General features: G+C 37.4%; 1 protein-coding gene across 3 annotated transcripts in view; it reads right to left on the bottom strand.

Annotated features, from left to right (window-relative positions):
• USH2A (usherin) overlaps positions 1-16,199 on the bottom strand; it is a 742,577-nt gene that overhangs the window by 513,950 nt on the left and 212,428 nt on the right. For all 3 annotated transcript variants that reach the window (XM_045455771.1, XM_045455772.1, XM_045455773.1), the window contains exons 20-21: positions 13,669-13,813; positions 233-463 (exon numbers count right to left, since the gene is read on the bottom strand). In XM_045455771.1, the coding sequence (XP_045311727.1) occupies positions 233-463; positions 13,669-13,813 (376 nt within the window). The remainder of the gene's footprint in view (positions 1-232; positions 464-13,668; positions 13,814-16,199) is intronic.

Raw genomic sequence — 16,199 nt, 5'->3', positions numbered from 1 at the left:
CTTTCCACATCTATATTTTACTTTTCTTTCTGCTACTTACTCACTTCCCCCCCCCACCACCACCTAGAATACTAAGAAGGTGGACATACTGACACAATCAAGGTATAAAAGGTCTGAATGAGTATTTCTGTAGACAAACATAGAAAAAAATCATTATGAAGGGCTATCAAAATAATAAGAAACAGCTTGGTGCTTAGTGCCTCTTCAATAAAGTAATGTCAAATACACTCACCAGTAAAGTCTGTATTGACTGGGTGTGTGGAGCTGGGAAATTTATAATATCCATTCCCTATGAAACGAATTCCTTTCATCATCATGGCCGTTGGAGCTGGGAGAGATGACTCTCTCCTTTCTAGCTGGTATGTAGGAGAGGGTCCATTCAGTTCTTCAGGTGTGAGCCATCCAACACGGATGGTTGTGCTGTTGATTCCTTCGACCACAGGAGGCCTCAGCTGGGTTGGCGCTGAATATTAAAACAAAAACAAAAACAAAAAAACACTTGTTACATTCAAGAACTTAGCTTCTATCTCTAGACACTCACACACGGGTACACATGTACTTGTGTACATCACACTCAAAATCAAGGCAGTTGTGGAGTATTTATGGGGTTCTAAGAACTGAAAACACAAGATAGAGTATACCTTAAATGGGACTAAACACAATTTAAATGACTAACAAATAGTTACCATAAAATGTTGCTGATTAAACAAAATTTCCCTGTGGAGATGATTTCTCTATTCTTTCTTATTCTGGTAAAAGACGTTTCATATTATCATCTGCTGGTGCCCCACCCAGATTCCCTTAACCAAGCTGGTATCCCAGTGCTCAAACGTGGCTGTTGATCACCATTGGATCATGGCTGCCCCCTTTTCTGGAAAATTTCCCTTGCCTGAGTGGGAGCTACCTCCCCCAGAAGTTACAAGATCCCTCATGAAACCTGTAGCCTGTAACTCCCAGGGACTACCGTGGGTGATTACTGATCACAAAGGGCAGAGCCCCTGTGTTAACACAGCATCAACTTAGGGCTGCAATTCACAGAGGCCAATCAAGGAAAGAAAATGATTCAAATGGACTAATTGGAGACACGAGAGACAGCATGGGGTTTGAGAAGAACCAGGCCAGGGTGAAGAGTCATGGATTTGTGCCAGCCAGCGGATAGTAAAGGAACCATGACCTGAAGTTGCCAGATGTCTTACTTTGTTAAAAATAGTCATTTCATGTATAACCTTTCTGATTTGTAAAGTTTAGTAACTGGTTTAAATTAAAACAAATAAGCAAAACCACTCTGAAAGCCAAACAGGGCATCCACATGAGGAAAAGGAGCCTGTGAACTCAGCAGTTTATGAACTCTGGTCCAGGTACAACAGCCCCCAGGGCTCTGAAGTGACCACACCACTGCAGGGCCTGTGCGTAGGGGCAGAGAATGCCCAGCGTCCTTCCACACACCGAGGCCTCGGCATGCTTCAAGTTCTGGGACACTGGCAATTCTCTGGAGGCTTCTGGGACACCCAAGGAATAAGTAACAGAGATGGCGATTTTCCCTAAAACCTGATGGAAAGGGGATCAGAGTAACAAGTGAGTTATTGAAACTAAGGTTTTGTTTTGATTTTTCTTCTCAAACAGTTGAGTGTGTAGGCTGAAGTTCATTCCTGCTCTAAGTGGGTCGGCTGGGTTTGAGAGGTACAAGCAAAGAAAGGAACAAATATCATTACCTCCAAGCCTACTTTTTAAGGGCCTAAACTAAAGCTGTGGACTTTTAATTTCCATCTGTGTTCACACAGGCTTCTGCATACACAAAGTCTTGGCCTTTTTCAATAAACATATATTAACATGATGTGAATACAAGATTTGATAGCCTTAAACCATGAAAGACAATTCACCTTAAAACAGCTTAGAACAAGTAGCATTTGTTACTTTCTAGAAAGCTTGGCCAGCTTTCCAAAGAGAAACAATTGATTGTGATTCTATTTCAACATTTTGTAAAGAACAGAGGGCACAGAACAAAATGTTCAACTTAGATACTTAACAACTCAGTTCCTCTTCTGCCACAGCAAACCATGAGATGTCTTTATATATATATGAATCTGTAAATTTTATGCATGATTTCCTTTAGCATTCCTTGCCAAAATTAGCTAAATGGTAGGTTCTCAAAGATTTCACTCTACAAGCCATGTTCCATCTTCAAAATAATCCAAGAGGGGCGCCTGGGTGGCGCAGTCGGGTAAGCGTCCGACTTCAGCCAGGTCACGATCTCGCGGTCCGTGAGTTCGAGCCCCACGTCAGGATCTGGGCTGATGGCTCAGAGCCTGGAGCCTGTTTCCGATTCTGTGTCTCCCTCTCTCTCTGCCCCTCCCCCGTTCATGCTCTGTCTCTGTCCCAAAAATAAATAAACGTTGATTTAAAAAAAAAAAATCCAAGAAAATAAAAATCTAAGGCATCTAGAAATTTCTTCTCCCCTTAAGCTTCTCTTCAGTGTTTGGAATTACATCTTTGTATTAAAATTTTAGCAGGCTATTATTGGCTATGAGCTTAACTGAGGATGAAGAATTGTCAAAGATTTTTGAGTCCTGGGTTCAAGGAAGTAATAGAGGACAAATTATATAATTTTTTATTATCTAAAGTCTGCTATTTAAAAGCACAAAAGAGGATTTTGAACTCTTCTGTTATATTTTCTATTTTCCACATATGATTCCCTAGCGTCCTGGGACAAAATGATTTGAAATTTTAGTTTGAAAAACACCATCTATTCTAATGGCATCCAATAGAACACTCTGATAACGGAAATGTTCTAGATCTGTACTGTCTAATATGGTAGGCATTAGCCACATATGAATATTGAGCACTTGAGCTTTGGTTAGTGGGACTGAAGAATGGAAGTTTACATTTTATTTAATTTTAATTAATTTGAAGTTTAAATAGCCATATATGGCTACCATACTGGATAGCAAAGATCTAGAGAATCACAAACTATAAATATTTGGTGTGTTGAGAGTAGGATGTCCATTTCAAATAAATAGAGAACTTATGAATATACCTCCTGTACATCTTCAGAACTAAAGAGTTTTATCCTTGTTTAAAAGTAGCTTCAGGGTGCCTGGATGGCTCAGTTAGTTAAGCATCTGATTCTTGATTTCAGCTCAGGTCATGATCTCACAGTTTGTGAGATCCAGCCCTGTGTCGGGCTCTTGCTCTGACAGCATGGAGCCTGCTTGGGATTCTCTCTCTCCCTCTCTCAGTGCCCCTCCCCTGTTCTTTTTCTCAAAAATAAACACTTAAAAGTAGTCTTTTCCCGAAGTTCCCATTTGTTTGATATTTGGTATTCCTTTACTCCAATAACCCAGCTAGTTGAGGATAATGGTGAAGTGCTGTATCACTATAGCATTCAGAATCCTTTCCCCCATGGATATCATAATCAAACTCACTTTTTAATCAGGAATATAAATTCAGTCAAACAAAACAAAAGAAATTGCAGCAACTCAATAGTTTTATTTTAATATCTCCTAAAATGAGAGTGCACTTATTTTTTTTAATTTGGCAAAATGATTATAATCAATAAGGGCACCCTCACTGGGAATGCACAAAAATTAATGTTGACTGTTTAAATTTTAACAAGTAGTGGAACACTTCTTCTAAATTCACAGGAGAATTATTCCACCAAGCAATGAAACTATTCTTAGGAAGTCAACTACAGAAAATGAGTCAAATTAGAGTATACTTTTTAATCTCTTGCTGAAACAAAACAAAACAAAACAAAACAAAACAAAACAAAACAAAACAAAAACACAACAACCTTCCAGCTGGTATGTTGTATGTTTCACTTGGAGGAGTCAACCTAGCCTGTTTGAAAGGGTGAGCACCCCACTGAGTTATTATTTTCCCAGTTCCCCTAAGACCAGAGGCGGGATTTTCAATCAATTAAACTAGACTGGTCACACTTAAACACACACACATGCACACACACAGACACACACACACACACACACAGAGAATGATGAAAAGAAAAATAGATATTCCTGAACTATTCAACACACTCACACAAGTACAGACTCACTAAGAGAGAGAAATAATAAAGGATCATTTCTCAGACTATCAAAGTAAAGGGATTATAGTTATAAATTCATTAATCACAAAACAGTGAATTAATAGACAACATAGAATAATGGAAAGGACTCTGCAGACTATTAGAGATTACATTTTACTTTTTAATTTCTAACTCTGCATGACTTAGAAAAATCACTAAAACTTATGCAGGTCTCAGTTTTCTCATCTACAACAGGAGGATAAATTTCAGCGGACTACCTTGACAATAACTGCTTTTAAAAACAATATATACAATTGTGTTAGGCTTTAGAAAGCAAATTTCTATACAAACACAAGGCACTATTATTACTAGCCAATAACACACATTTCAGATAACATGTCACAAAAGGATACAATTCATCCGCATTCAAAATCTGTATTTACTTAGAAAATCCTCTTATAAATGTCAAGTATAAAATGGATCTTCAATATCCATAGTTTCAAAGAATAACAACATACAAAGTCTGTTTCCACTTAGAATGAACTTAACAACGTTTTTGTATTTTTTGCAATAGCTTTGTAATCCAGTTTCCAGTCTAGCTCTTCTATTTGTAAATATTCTTTATAAAACGCTCTGATAATGGACATTCTGCTTTATGCAGCATTTATTACTTTATAATCTGATTAACAGCATATCATAATGCATAAATTTACATGTGCAAAATTTATGTAGTGTGGAGTTTGAGTGTCATAGCATAAGAACGGAGGCCTAAATGAGCAGAAGCTCTCGCTGATGGCAGGTCTTTAAAATCAAATCTCTTTATTTGTTTTCAAGCAAGAGTTTGTTACCTATGAACACTGCATGGCAGTGTTAATATCTTAAAACACCATCCACTTCCCATTAGGAAGACAGGAATCCAACAATGAACAGCCTTTCTACGTTTCAGGCATCTGTGGGGAGCAGACTGACATAAGACCTCCTCAGGCACCTGAGCAACAGAACATGATTTTGACTTTTCCTTACAGATATAAAACTGTCACAAGAAATGCAGTTTGCCCAAACACTTCCGGGCCAAAACACCCATGGAAAGCCACTGGGATCAGGACTTAAACAAGAACGTCAGATCAGGAAGCCATGATTCCTCAGTTGGCGACCACTCGACTGTACCTGCTCCCCCGTCAGTGTCCAGAAGAGGAGAGGATGCTCCCCTCAGGATCACGAGACCACTCAGCCTCGCCTTGTTCACTGTCTATATTCTCTGGAGAAAAAAGAACAAATCTACTTTACCATTCCCTGTTTTGCATACTAGTTTCCTTCCAGAGAGAACATGCACAGTGGAACTGATCTGGAAAGGAGAAAACTTAGCTTCTAGACTGGCTCTTTAGGTCCCTAATTTGGCTAATCCATTATTTGGTATCTCTGTTCCTCAGTGCCTCATCTGTCCAAGAGTACGACAGAAGTGAGGGTGTCCTCCAGTTTCAAAATTCTATGACTGAATACTTTCTAGCAGTGCTTCTCAATTAGTAAACCAGAAGGCATGCTGGACATCTGACACCCGGACCCTCTCAGTGCCCCAGGAAGCCAGCTAGCTTATCCCCTTCAGCTCTGAGCCACCCTGTTTCTTCACCACAACAGGGCACACAAATATTATGATTTCTTTAATATGTCTTAAGACATAAAGGATGGTCAGAGAGCACTGCTTTTAGAGAATTTAAGGGAAATCACTTGTTTGGTGAATAAACACTACCTTAACCAGCTGTTGTTCTGATGATCATCAATTCGTACGTAACTAGCATCCTACATGTGTGGAGAAGAGGGTCTGTGATTTCTGAACCGCACACACAGCGGCATGATGACGGGGCACACCGTCCCCTAAAGTCCACCGTTAATAAAAGGTAGCTGCTTGGACTGTAATTATGGCATCCTTGCTACCCAAACTTGAAGCTTTTATGGGGCTTATGCAATTAACTACTTAAATGCATCGTAACACTTGCTTCTCTGACAGCAAAGTATTGATTTTTTAATCATTTTCAAGTCTCCTCTAGCACAAATAAATGTACTACAGTTACAGTTAATGCACTGTGTACATGCATTAAATGCTGGTGTGACACAATTTATTATTTTGTGATATATAGAATTGAAGTTTGGCTTCTCAGAAATTAGCACCACCGGTCCAGCATCAGTATGGAAACTACCATTGTCCTTGATACTCCAAATTCTCTACCTTCAAAAAGCTGGAGACCTTTGTTAATAGGATAGTTAGGCTTTTACAAAAAGCGGGGGAGCTGAATATAAATCTTTTATATATGTCAGTGTAGGAGAAAATTAAAAATAGTCTAACGCAAGATACAGTTTATATTTTCCTAAAGGTGTCACTGTAGGACCTACGGCAACTTTGTTCAGATGAATTTTCGTCTCCTTAATTTCTTTCCTTGTATTTATTTAGGGTACATCTATCAAAATATTTTGCATACTGTAGCCTCCCTGATTCAGCCAATTTTTGCATATTCTAATTGTGTCATTTTAATGCCTTCCTATAGGTAACACTTTATAAAGCTAAAAGGCTGTTTTAAAAAGTATGATTTCTGCATGCCAAAAAGGCCAGGAGAACCCTATTAAAGTCACATATCTAAATGCAGACCTGATGACAGAGGTCATTACATGTTTCATCAACAAGCCTTTTGCTTGGGTGCAGCCACACAGTCAAAATTAAAGTTGGTGAGTAAAAAGCAGTTAATTTTGTTTTGTTAGAAATAATATCATTTTAGTTTTAGCATCTAAGACAGATGCCAGCATTTCACTCTGAACAGATGGTAATTCCTTCTAATAGTGCATCTCTGTATTAGTAAGGTCTGTTGTGTATACAAACAGTAATAAACAGTAGGTAAGGATCAAAATAAATTTTAATTGTTGACATTAAATTCTGGCAGCCACAGTTCTAAGGCTGCAATATTCCTTTTTCAAATCTGTCAGATTTACTAATGCTGCGAGAGCTTTGCCGAAAGCTGCCAGATTCCAGTCTCAGTAAAAAGATTTTTACATGCCACTGGTTACCCGTCTGTAGCAGGATACCTGTTTTCGTACCCTGACACCATTGTTCAATAATGACATGGAATTGGTACGACCATCCATGTGATGGTCAGCCAGGATTTCTTTTAGAATATTCCTGAAGGACCGAGCATCTAACGAAGAGGCTATTATAAAAAGCTATATCCAATTTGTTACACCATGGGTAACGGTGGGATCACAGCCCTTTCCCTACCCTGCTCAGGAAAGGTCTCCCATTCAACTCATTTTATTCTATTTGCAAATCTGGGCATTCCTGAACTTCTCTGAAAGTGACATCATTCCTTCCTTTCATATTGTTTGCTTTGCCTGACTCTGAAGGATTTCCCTGACAGTCAGAGCTATCATCAGCTGCGCTCTCCTATAGGCTTTGCTGTGGATCCAGAGTGCCAACAAGCACCAGTTTGGTCCTGATAATGCCTCCAGCGATCTGGTGTTACAAGTAGTAGCCGCTATTTATTTTGGGAAGCTGCCATGTTAAAAAAAAAAAAAAAACATTAAAAAACCCAGTTTGGCATTCAGGTGACTGTTCAATAACAAACATGCTTTGCAATCATATTTCTTTAAAAAATGGATGTATTTTTTTTAATCATGAAAAATATATTGCTTCCACCATATGGGACAACCAACGACTCACCAACCGATTTAAGATGCAGCATATTGAGCTGACCATATGTTACAGTGCTGTTGAATGGCTGAGTGATTCATGCCCGTCACATTCTAGTATATCAATTAAAGCTCCTTGAAGTCTGCATGATTTGTGTCTCTGTTATTAAACCCTGCTAATTCATCCCACTTACACATCTGTTATAAATCTCTAGGAGTGCTGCATGATTCATGGCAATCTGTGAGCATGCTACAGCAAATTCTTCTCCTTGTAATTAACAGTAAATTGTTTTACTGCCATGCAATGAATTTTTCAGTTATATTGCAAATGAACTCCTAAATGTGCGGTTCTTTCCTAAGAACTGACTTATATCATTAGGCAATTAAAAAGTATTGCTTTGAACCAAAAGCTTTTAATCAAGAGAAATACAACTTAAACATCGCTTAAGAGCCATGGAAATTTGACATGTTGGTTAAAACTGAAAAATAATTTCTGTTGTGGAAAGAGCAAAACAAACAAACAAACAAAACCCTCGGTGTACTCAGGATTTCCCTGATGCTAAGATAGAACTGCTGTCTGAAAACACTCGGCGAGACAAGTTTGCACAGATACTGTTTATCTTAGAAGTTACTTAAGTCATCTGTCATTACCAAATTTCTCAGATTGCTTTACACTTCTCTAATTGTAAAACAGTGCCTTTATTCTTGAAATAAATAATTGGATAATTAGCCAAGTTGGATCATCAGAGGATTCCAGAGCTGTTCAAGTGTTCTTGTCAAAGGTGAAGCAAATTCATTTCAGCTCCCCTCTGCAGCTCTTCGAAGAGGCTTTGATTTTTTTCCCCCACTTTCTTGGCAGCAGCTTCAGATTCATGAGTCCATACATCAAGTCAGTAGTTTAACAACAAATGGAATTAAATTCAAAGAAGGAAAACTAATTGAAGGACAGCAACAAAAGTGTTTGGTAATGTGCTTTTTAATATGGCATGCCACATTTGCATGATAATTTTTCCTTTTTAGCATGGAGCAGAAAGTGACTAGCTTAATGAGGGATTATTCAAGGCAGGAATGAACAAAATGCATTCATAACTAAGAACAAAGATTGTATTATGAAACAAAAACAGGCAACCTCAGAGAAGTAACTGGATGATTGGTTTATGCATTATGAATAAAAAGATAGAAAAATATTTATATTAGTATTCACTAATGACTATATATACAAGATTGTTGTAATTAAAATTATAAATTAACATATTAAGAGTGCTTGTTTAATCACTCTGGGTCCTATTCACAATGAAAAGACTCATGTACCTGCATGCAAAACAATGTGCGTTTTCAACTGAGCGGCAAACAGCCTATACATTTTACTTTTGATTCAGAGAAAAACCTTAATGCACCGCTAATTACTTGCTTAATGGGAGATGGGTACTTCTAAGCTTGTAGTGTAGAGGTCAATTTATGACAGGCAAAGGAAATATCACATTGCTCGTCCAGGAATGGAGCTCCAAGAGGAATTGCTCTTAAGAAAGGTTTAAATTGTACTGAATTCTCAAAGCGTGGAAACACACAAATTTCCTAAATTGAAAGGGTGATCTTAAGGAAAAAATAACAAGGACTCTAACAGGGCCCGGGCCATCGGTTCATTACCCACAGAAACCCAGAAGCAACTCCAGAGCCACTGATGACCCTGCTTGGAGACTTTGCTACAGAGACAAGAAACGTGGCTGCTCCTGGGTGTATGCCTCCCGCAGATCAGTTCTCAGGTTTGTCGCAAGCACGAAACTAAAGAGGCAGCAATGCAACATTCCGGAAGAAATGCACCAGTTCTAACCATATCTTTCACTGAAAAAATACTTGAAGCAAAACAACAGCCAGTTGAAATTCTCAGGCTTTCTACTAAAAGTCAGATAAATCTTCACAAGTATCTTTTTGATTCCTGTGACTGAGATTTAAGGAGGAAACATATTTTTACGAATCAATGATTTCAAAAGGCTGAATACTATTACTAACTTTTGGAACCCTTTTTCAAAGGTTTTGAATGGTCACTGGCTTCTTTCCTTCTCCTAAAATAAATTCGTCTGAACTACATTTTCATGTAAGAGTTAATTCCCCACACATCCATTCGAATTTGCTGCAGTAACATATTCCCTCCGACTTGCAATTTTATTACTTGAAGAAACAGGGCAGGAAGAATCCTAAAGCTGCAAGTCAACTTTTATTTCTTCCCACGGCAAACCTGTTGACCAAAAGGATTGACTATCTCTGTGTTTATGACTTAGCATCTGTGAGTTATAGCCAGATGTTTAATCTTAAGAAAATTTTGGAAACAAAAACTTTCATTTACTGAAAATAAGGGTGGCAAAAAGATACTGGGTCTGTAATTGCTGGGCTTTTCCTTATATCCCAACAAAAACAAAGAAGTTCATTCTTACTGATCTCAACACCCTTGAAAATTATGTCCTTTAAAATAAATCAAATGGCAAGTAAAAATTATTTTGCCATACTTTTGTCATGTAAGTGACTTTGTTCTCTGCTCTACAGATGAAGAATCAGAGTCCTGACAAAAATTAAAGGATTAAGGAAAAAAAACACTTCCCCAGAAGAACACTAAAATGACTTTTCCTTCAGAAAAGAAAGGATTTTACATGGGAACGAAAGTTGATGTATTTCTCTTAATGGAGATTGGGTAGAAGGAGCATTGTGGCAAAGAACAACGACAACAACAATTTTAATTTCCACATTTAAATTTGCACATTCCGAACATCTTAAATTTACCATCACATCTTCTGCAACTGCTCAGTCCTTTACAATCCAGCTTCTATTCAACCATGTTAAATAGAGGGCTTCCAAGAGGGCCTTCCATGCCACCTTCCTTGTAGATCCCATTCCTCTTGCTTTCCCTACAGCATATGACGCTACAGAATTCTAGACCTTCTAGAACTCTCTCTTCCCTTAACTTTTCTGATACTGCTCCCTCTAACTCTGCCCATGCCTGTGTTCCCCTTACTCCTTTCTCTTTCTCCCAAAATATGAGCCTTCACTGAGATGCGAACTTTTAATTTGTATTTTCTCTGCTTTCACTAATTCATTATCACCTACAGCTTTAGCGTTTATCTCTATGCAATAATCACAAAATCTGTATCAGTGTTATGCTCCAGATTTGCATTTTCTGTTCTGGGATCCTAAGACTTTCCATGGATGTATTTCTACCCAATGATCAAACTTCTACTCATGAGTTTATGTCTTTATCTTTGTTATTATATTTAATGGCATGACCACGGTCTGCAACACTGACTGTTGTCTTCAATTCTTCCCTCTTCTTAACCTATGCATTTCTCTTCTTTGGTCCACCTCCATTCCCTTCCTCCAATCTTTACTTCTATTTATCTGATTTACTCCCTCTCTGCCTCTTAGAAAAGTCTACCAGACCCTATTTACACACTCTCTTCTTGTCTGTTTACACTCTACTGCCAGACAAATCTTCATATACCTTAATTTTCATCCCATCAGTATTTGGAACAATGCTAGTCTCTAAAATAGTGACTATAATGGTATTTGTTCAGTCAAATGGTATTGTTCAAATCAAAGCTACTTATCCCAGAGTCTATGTTCCCATAGTGTTCTTTTGTCCCTTTTCTAATATCTCCAGATGCTAACCTTATCTGTTGTATGTCAACACCTTAATGCAGACACCATTAAACTGTCCTTGAATGAATTATATTTGAAACCCTCACAGTGCCTTAAATAGGTAGGCCCTTAATACATGCTTACTGAATTGAGCACTCACAATAAACTAGAGTAACAATATAATTATGGCACTTTAGAGTCAGAAAGGATTCGGAGGACGTAGATTAGTTTTCTTTCACTACATTTCCAGTGGACAGGAGCGGCCTGAAGTATTCTCACCAGTAAGTTAAATGAGAGCTGCTCAGAGCACTCAGCTAGGCCATCCTCCATGCCACGGAAACCAGTTGCTACAACCAAGGAGGATGCTGTTAGCACAGATGTTATCACTGGTGCATTAGCCAGGCAGTACCTGTTTCATAGACATTTGCCCCACTTTCCCCTTGCCATCCCGAGGGTCCATCTAGTCTCTGCAGACGGGCATATGTCCCTCCATTTCCTTTAGTTTGCTAGTTTCCTTGAAAAGACAGACTGAATCTCATCTACAGGACAGTACCTGCACTAGTGGTAGAACTATGACGTGTGAGGTGCAGATGGGGGTGCCGTGGTGTGCAGCGTAGGGGAGACACTTGAGCGGAGAGAACTGAAAATGTTATTGGAAGTACGTTAAGAAAAAGATGAATTAGACTGAGGAGAGCCCCTAAGGAGTAGAAGGAAAATGTTGAATAGAGGCCACATAGAGATATTTTAGATCCATGTAAGAAATCACCTCTGGAAAGAGGTCTCTAAACCTGGATTTGCCTGAGAGGTAGTAGCTCCCCTACCACGAAAGGTATCAAACATGGGTTGGACAAACACTTGGGAACAATGTTACAAAGAATATACCATTATTGGTAGAAAGTCACACTAGGTGATTTTAAACGTTTTACCCTGGGGGTCATGATTTCAGTGCTACTCAGTCACATGGTTGGTATCCATCTATCTTCCACTATAAGTATATCCCTCTGTATCTTCCACTATGCCTCAGGCCAATCTTCAGCTTGCATCGTTTCTATTTTTACTTTCTTCAGCCTGCAAGACTGAGTCCTCTTTTTTTGTTCTCTAGTCCCAAACTATGTCATCTTTCCAAAAGAAGGCAGAGAGCCTGCCTCTATTATCCGTATTCAGCAGCCCTCTAATAATCAAACAAACAAACAAACAAACAAACAAACAAACAGTCTTATAGGAGAATGGTATTTTGTACAACCTAGGTACCCCATAAATGTATTCATACATATGAAATCATACAAATATATAAAAATACAAAGAGTTTGGTTGTAGAGGTAATAAAAGAAACATACTTCTTTAGAATTTGTGAGTTGTTCTCATTGATAGAAATTTGAAGAAACAAATTACTTGGATGAGATCATTTGAGCCAAACAAGTTTTTCCAGAACTAAAGCGAGGTAAAATAAAACAATAGAATCAGACTTGAACACAGGGAAAAGGCATAAGGAATATTTTTATAGCTAAATATGTTTTCATATCTGTCATTCATCTAGAAGTCTTTCGACCTTCTCACATCTGGATTTTCTAAGAGTTTCTTAACCTCCTCACATCTGGAAATTTTCTTAGGAAGCACCAAGCTTTGCTTGACTGCAGACAGAAAAACTGATTTGAAAATACACTAAATGCAGAGTAATTGACTTATGTAGGTGTTAGTAACACATGTAATCAAGTTTGTATGAATCTAGCTTGTTCTGTGTAAAGCAAGCAACATTTTATGCAAAGCATTTCCTACTATGATCATACTTGATAATGACTCCTTTATTTAAATTGTATAAACTTAGTAGCTTCTTATTAATAGTAAGTACATTAATAATTACACTGCTGCCTATCCATTAAAGGTAAAATATAACACCAGAATATCCCACTAGTTCCTGGATGTCTGCCTTTAGCCCCAGAGAGCAGGAGTGGGTAGACCCAAAGCCCGCAAAAAGGGTCAAGAAGAAGTATCCTGAGCCCTCACAAGAAGCCTCCTGAATACTTCTAACAACTGTCAGGATATCAGTAGGACCTAGAGTGAATACTGAGCCCTGGAGTCACTCTGCATCTAGCTGCATTTCTTATTATGGCACAGCTGCAACTCAGGACTCCCAGGGACCTCTTAGAAACTTAAGTCTATTTATTTATTTTTGTTTGTTTAAAAATGTCAATACAGCTAGCAATCAGGGTTCGTGATCAGGGAGCAGGAGAAACCAGAAAAGACAAGTATTAAGTCCAAACTAGAGAAGGTGATGAGCTTTATAGGTGTTTGTTTCCAAATATACAATATATTTTTCACATTTTTCATGTACAGAAAAACTTGCTTACCTGCTGCTAATGTCTGTCCTGCTCCTGAAGCACTGGTCACACAACCAATTGAATTGCAGAGAGAAATAGTGAAGTTGTATATCTTATAAGGTTTTAGTTCTTTTACAATATAAGACAGTTCTTGGGATTTGGCAGTATACAACACCTTCAAGGCCAAAAAAAAAAAAAAAACCAGTCAGATAATAGATAAACAGTGTGAGAAATGTAACTTTGGCAGTCAAGAAACCAGAATCCGGTCATGTTCTATGAATTCAGACAAAGAAATTATTGCTAACCACTATTAGGAAAGGGATTTTTTTTTTTTTTGAAGAGTCTCAACAAGCTAGGATTTAATTGATAATTGTACAATCACACTGTTTTATGAGGTAATAATCCAGTTCCCGAGTGGATAAATGAGGAAAGCAAGTTATTGCCTCATAAAGCAGCGTGGTGGTATGGTTATTGTCACCAATGGCAGAGATAAAGGATGGTGACATTGTGATTGTTATCATGAAAGGGCCAAATAAAACCATGGGGCTTGGCCAAAACGAACCCCATGCAGTGATGCCCACACGTCATTTGATGGAACTAGCACAGAAAAATGTCACTATGTTAAATTAATCCCATCATTTTCTTTAAAAATAAAAAGCCACAAAAGAAAAAGGAAAACAAGTAAACACATTACTGAGCATCCACATGAGGTCAATTCTCAATTATCTTTCTTATACAAATAAGCATATGCAGATTAGATCAAACAGTTACATTTCTTCAAATATTGTCTTTATCACACAATTTCAAGGGAGAAAAGCAGATTTGAGCGAAGGAGGCTGAAAGGAACGCCATAGTACATAAACAAATAATTAAACAACTAACACTGAGCCTTGGTCCTATCATTATAACTAGGAATGATCAAAAGCAACCATATAAGTTTACTTAGTTTATAGATACAAAAACCACTGGAAATTGTATTCAGAAAAAGAAGTCATTAAAACAAAAAGTATGACACCAAGCATGAGTATAAAACTTTTTTCTAAGGGATACTGATATCATATCAAATAATCTTCTATATGTATAAATATAGATAGCTGTTAAGGTTCGTAACATTTGAAGTAATTTTCTAGATATTCTCCCTTTAGAAATACAATAAAATTCATTTGGAATATTGCCTAGGCATTTACTTTAAAATTTCATAACCTAAATGAGTAGTTCTAGAAAACAGTGTGAATGGGATATGAACTACATCACTTATATAATATTTTTCAGAAATTAAGGTGATTTCAAAGAGTCTAAAAATCTAGGAATAATTTAAAACGTTGGTATTATTTCCTTGCAACTACATTTAGAAATCAGAAAACATCAAAAACCAAATCATGAGTACTTCATTTCTCTAATGCTGAAATTGTTATTGATTTTATAAAATGTTCTCTTCTGTGCAATGTGATTTGAAATTTTCTAAGAAAAATAAAACTTTGAAATGAGTAAAATTTGTTGAGTATTGCTATAAAATGTATTCCATTTAGAACAACTCTGGTTTGGATTAATGTAGATTTTTAGAAAATGAAATTGTTTTCAGGATAAAATACAGCAAAGTGTTTCTTATTTTAAGGAAGATGTGGTTAAAAAAAAAATACAATGGAATATTATGTAGCCATAAAAAGGGATGAGATCATGCCATTTCCAACAACATGGATGGACCTAGAGGGTATTATGCTAAGTAAAATAAGTCACACTTAGAAAGACACATAGGATATGGTTCACTCATATGTGGAATCTAAAATATGTATTATGTGTAATAGTATTGTATGGTGACAGATGGTAGCTGCATTCGTGGTGAACATAGCATAACATACAGAGAAGTTGAATCACTACGTTGTACACCTGACACTATTGTGACATTATATCAACTATATTCAAATTAAGAAAATTAATTTGAAAATAAAGTGTTCCCTTTGTAATCTAGGATGTTGAATCATTTTTTTAATAAACTATTCTTCACAGCAAGAACACATAATGACATATAATAAGAAATAGAAGGGGCGCCTGGGTGGCTCAGTTGGTTGAGCGTCCGACTTCGGCTCAGGTCATGATCTCACGGTCCGTGAGTTCGAGCCCCGCGTCGGGCCCTGTGCTGACAGCTGGGAGCCCGGAGCCTGTTTCGGATTCTGTGTCTCCCTCTCTCTCTGACCCTCCCCTGTTCATGCTCTGTCTCTCTCTGTCTCAAAAATAAATAAATGTTAAAAAAAAAAAAAAGAAATAGAAAATGTAGATTAATACTAATTTTGATGGGCTTTTACTTCTCTACATATGATTGGTACAAATTACAAGATTTTAAAAGGACATTTACCTTCAAGCTTGTAGCACATAAAATAATCACTCAGATAAATTTTTTCTCTACCATATATACAGCCATTTTACGCGTCTTAAAGGATCAATTTAACTGAAAATTTTCTTTGGCATAAATCTTTAGAGAGGTGGAGAGAAATCTGTGGAAGCTTGAAATCCTACACTGATAATATCAACTGTTCTATATATTTCATTGCCACATTGTTTTT

Source organism: Leopardus geoffroyi, chromosome C3, assembly GCF_018350155.1.
Source record: "Leopardus geoffroyi isolate Oge1 chromosome C3, O.geoffroyi_Oge1_pat1.0, whole genome shotgun sequence".
In the NCBI taxonomy this organism is placed as follows: domain Eukaryota; kingdom Metazoa; phylum Chordata; class Mammalia; order Carnivora; family Felidae; genus Leopardus; species Leopardus geoffroyi.
The sequence above is the reverse complement of the archived record's forward strand: the minus strand, read 5'-3'. Positions and strand labels throughout refer to the sequence as shown.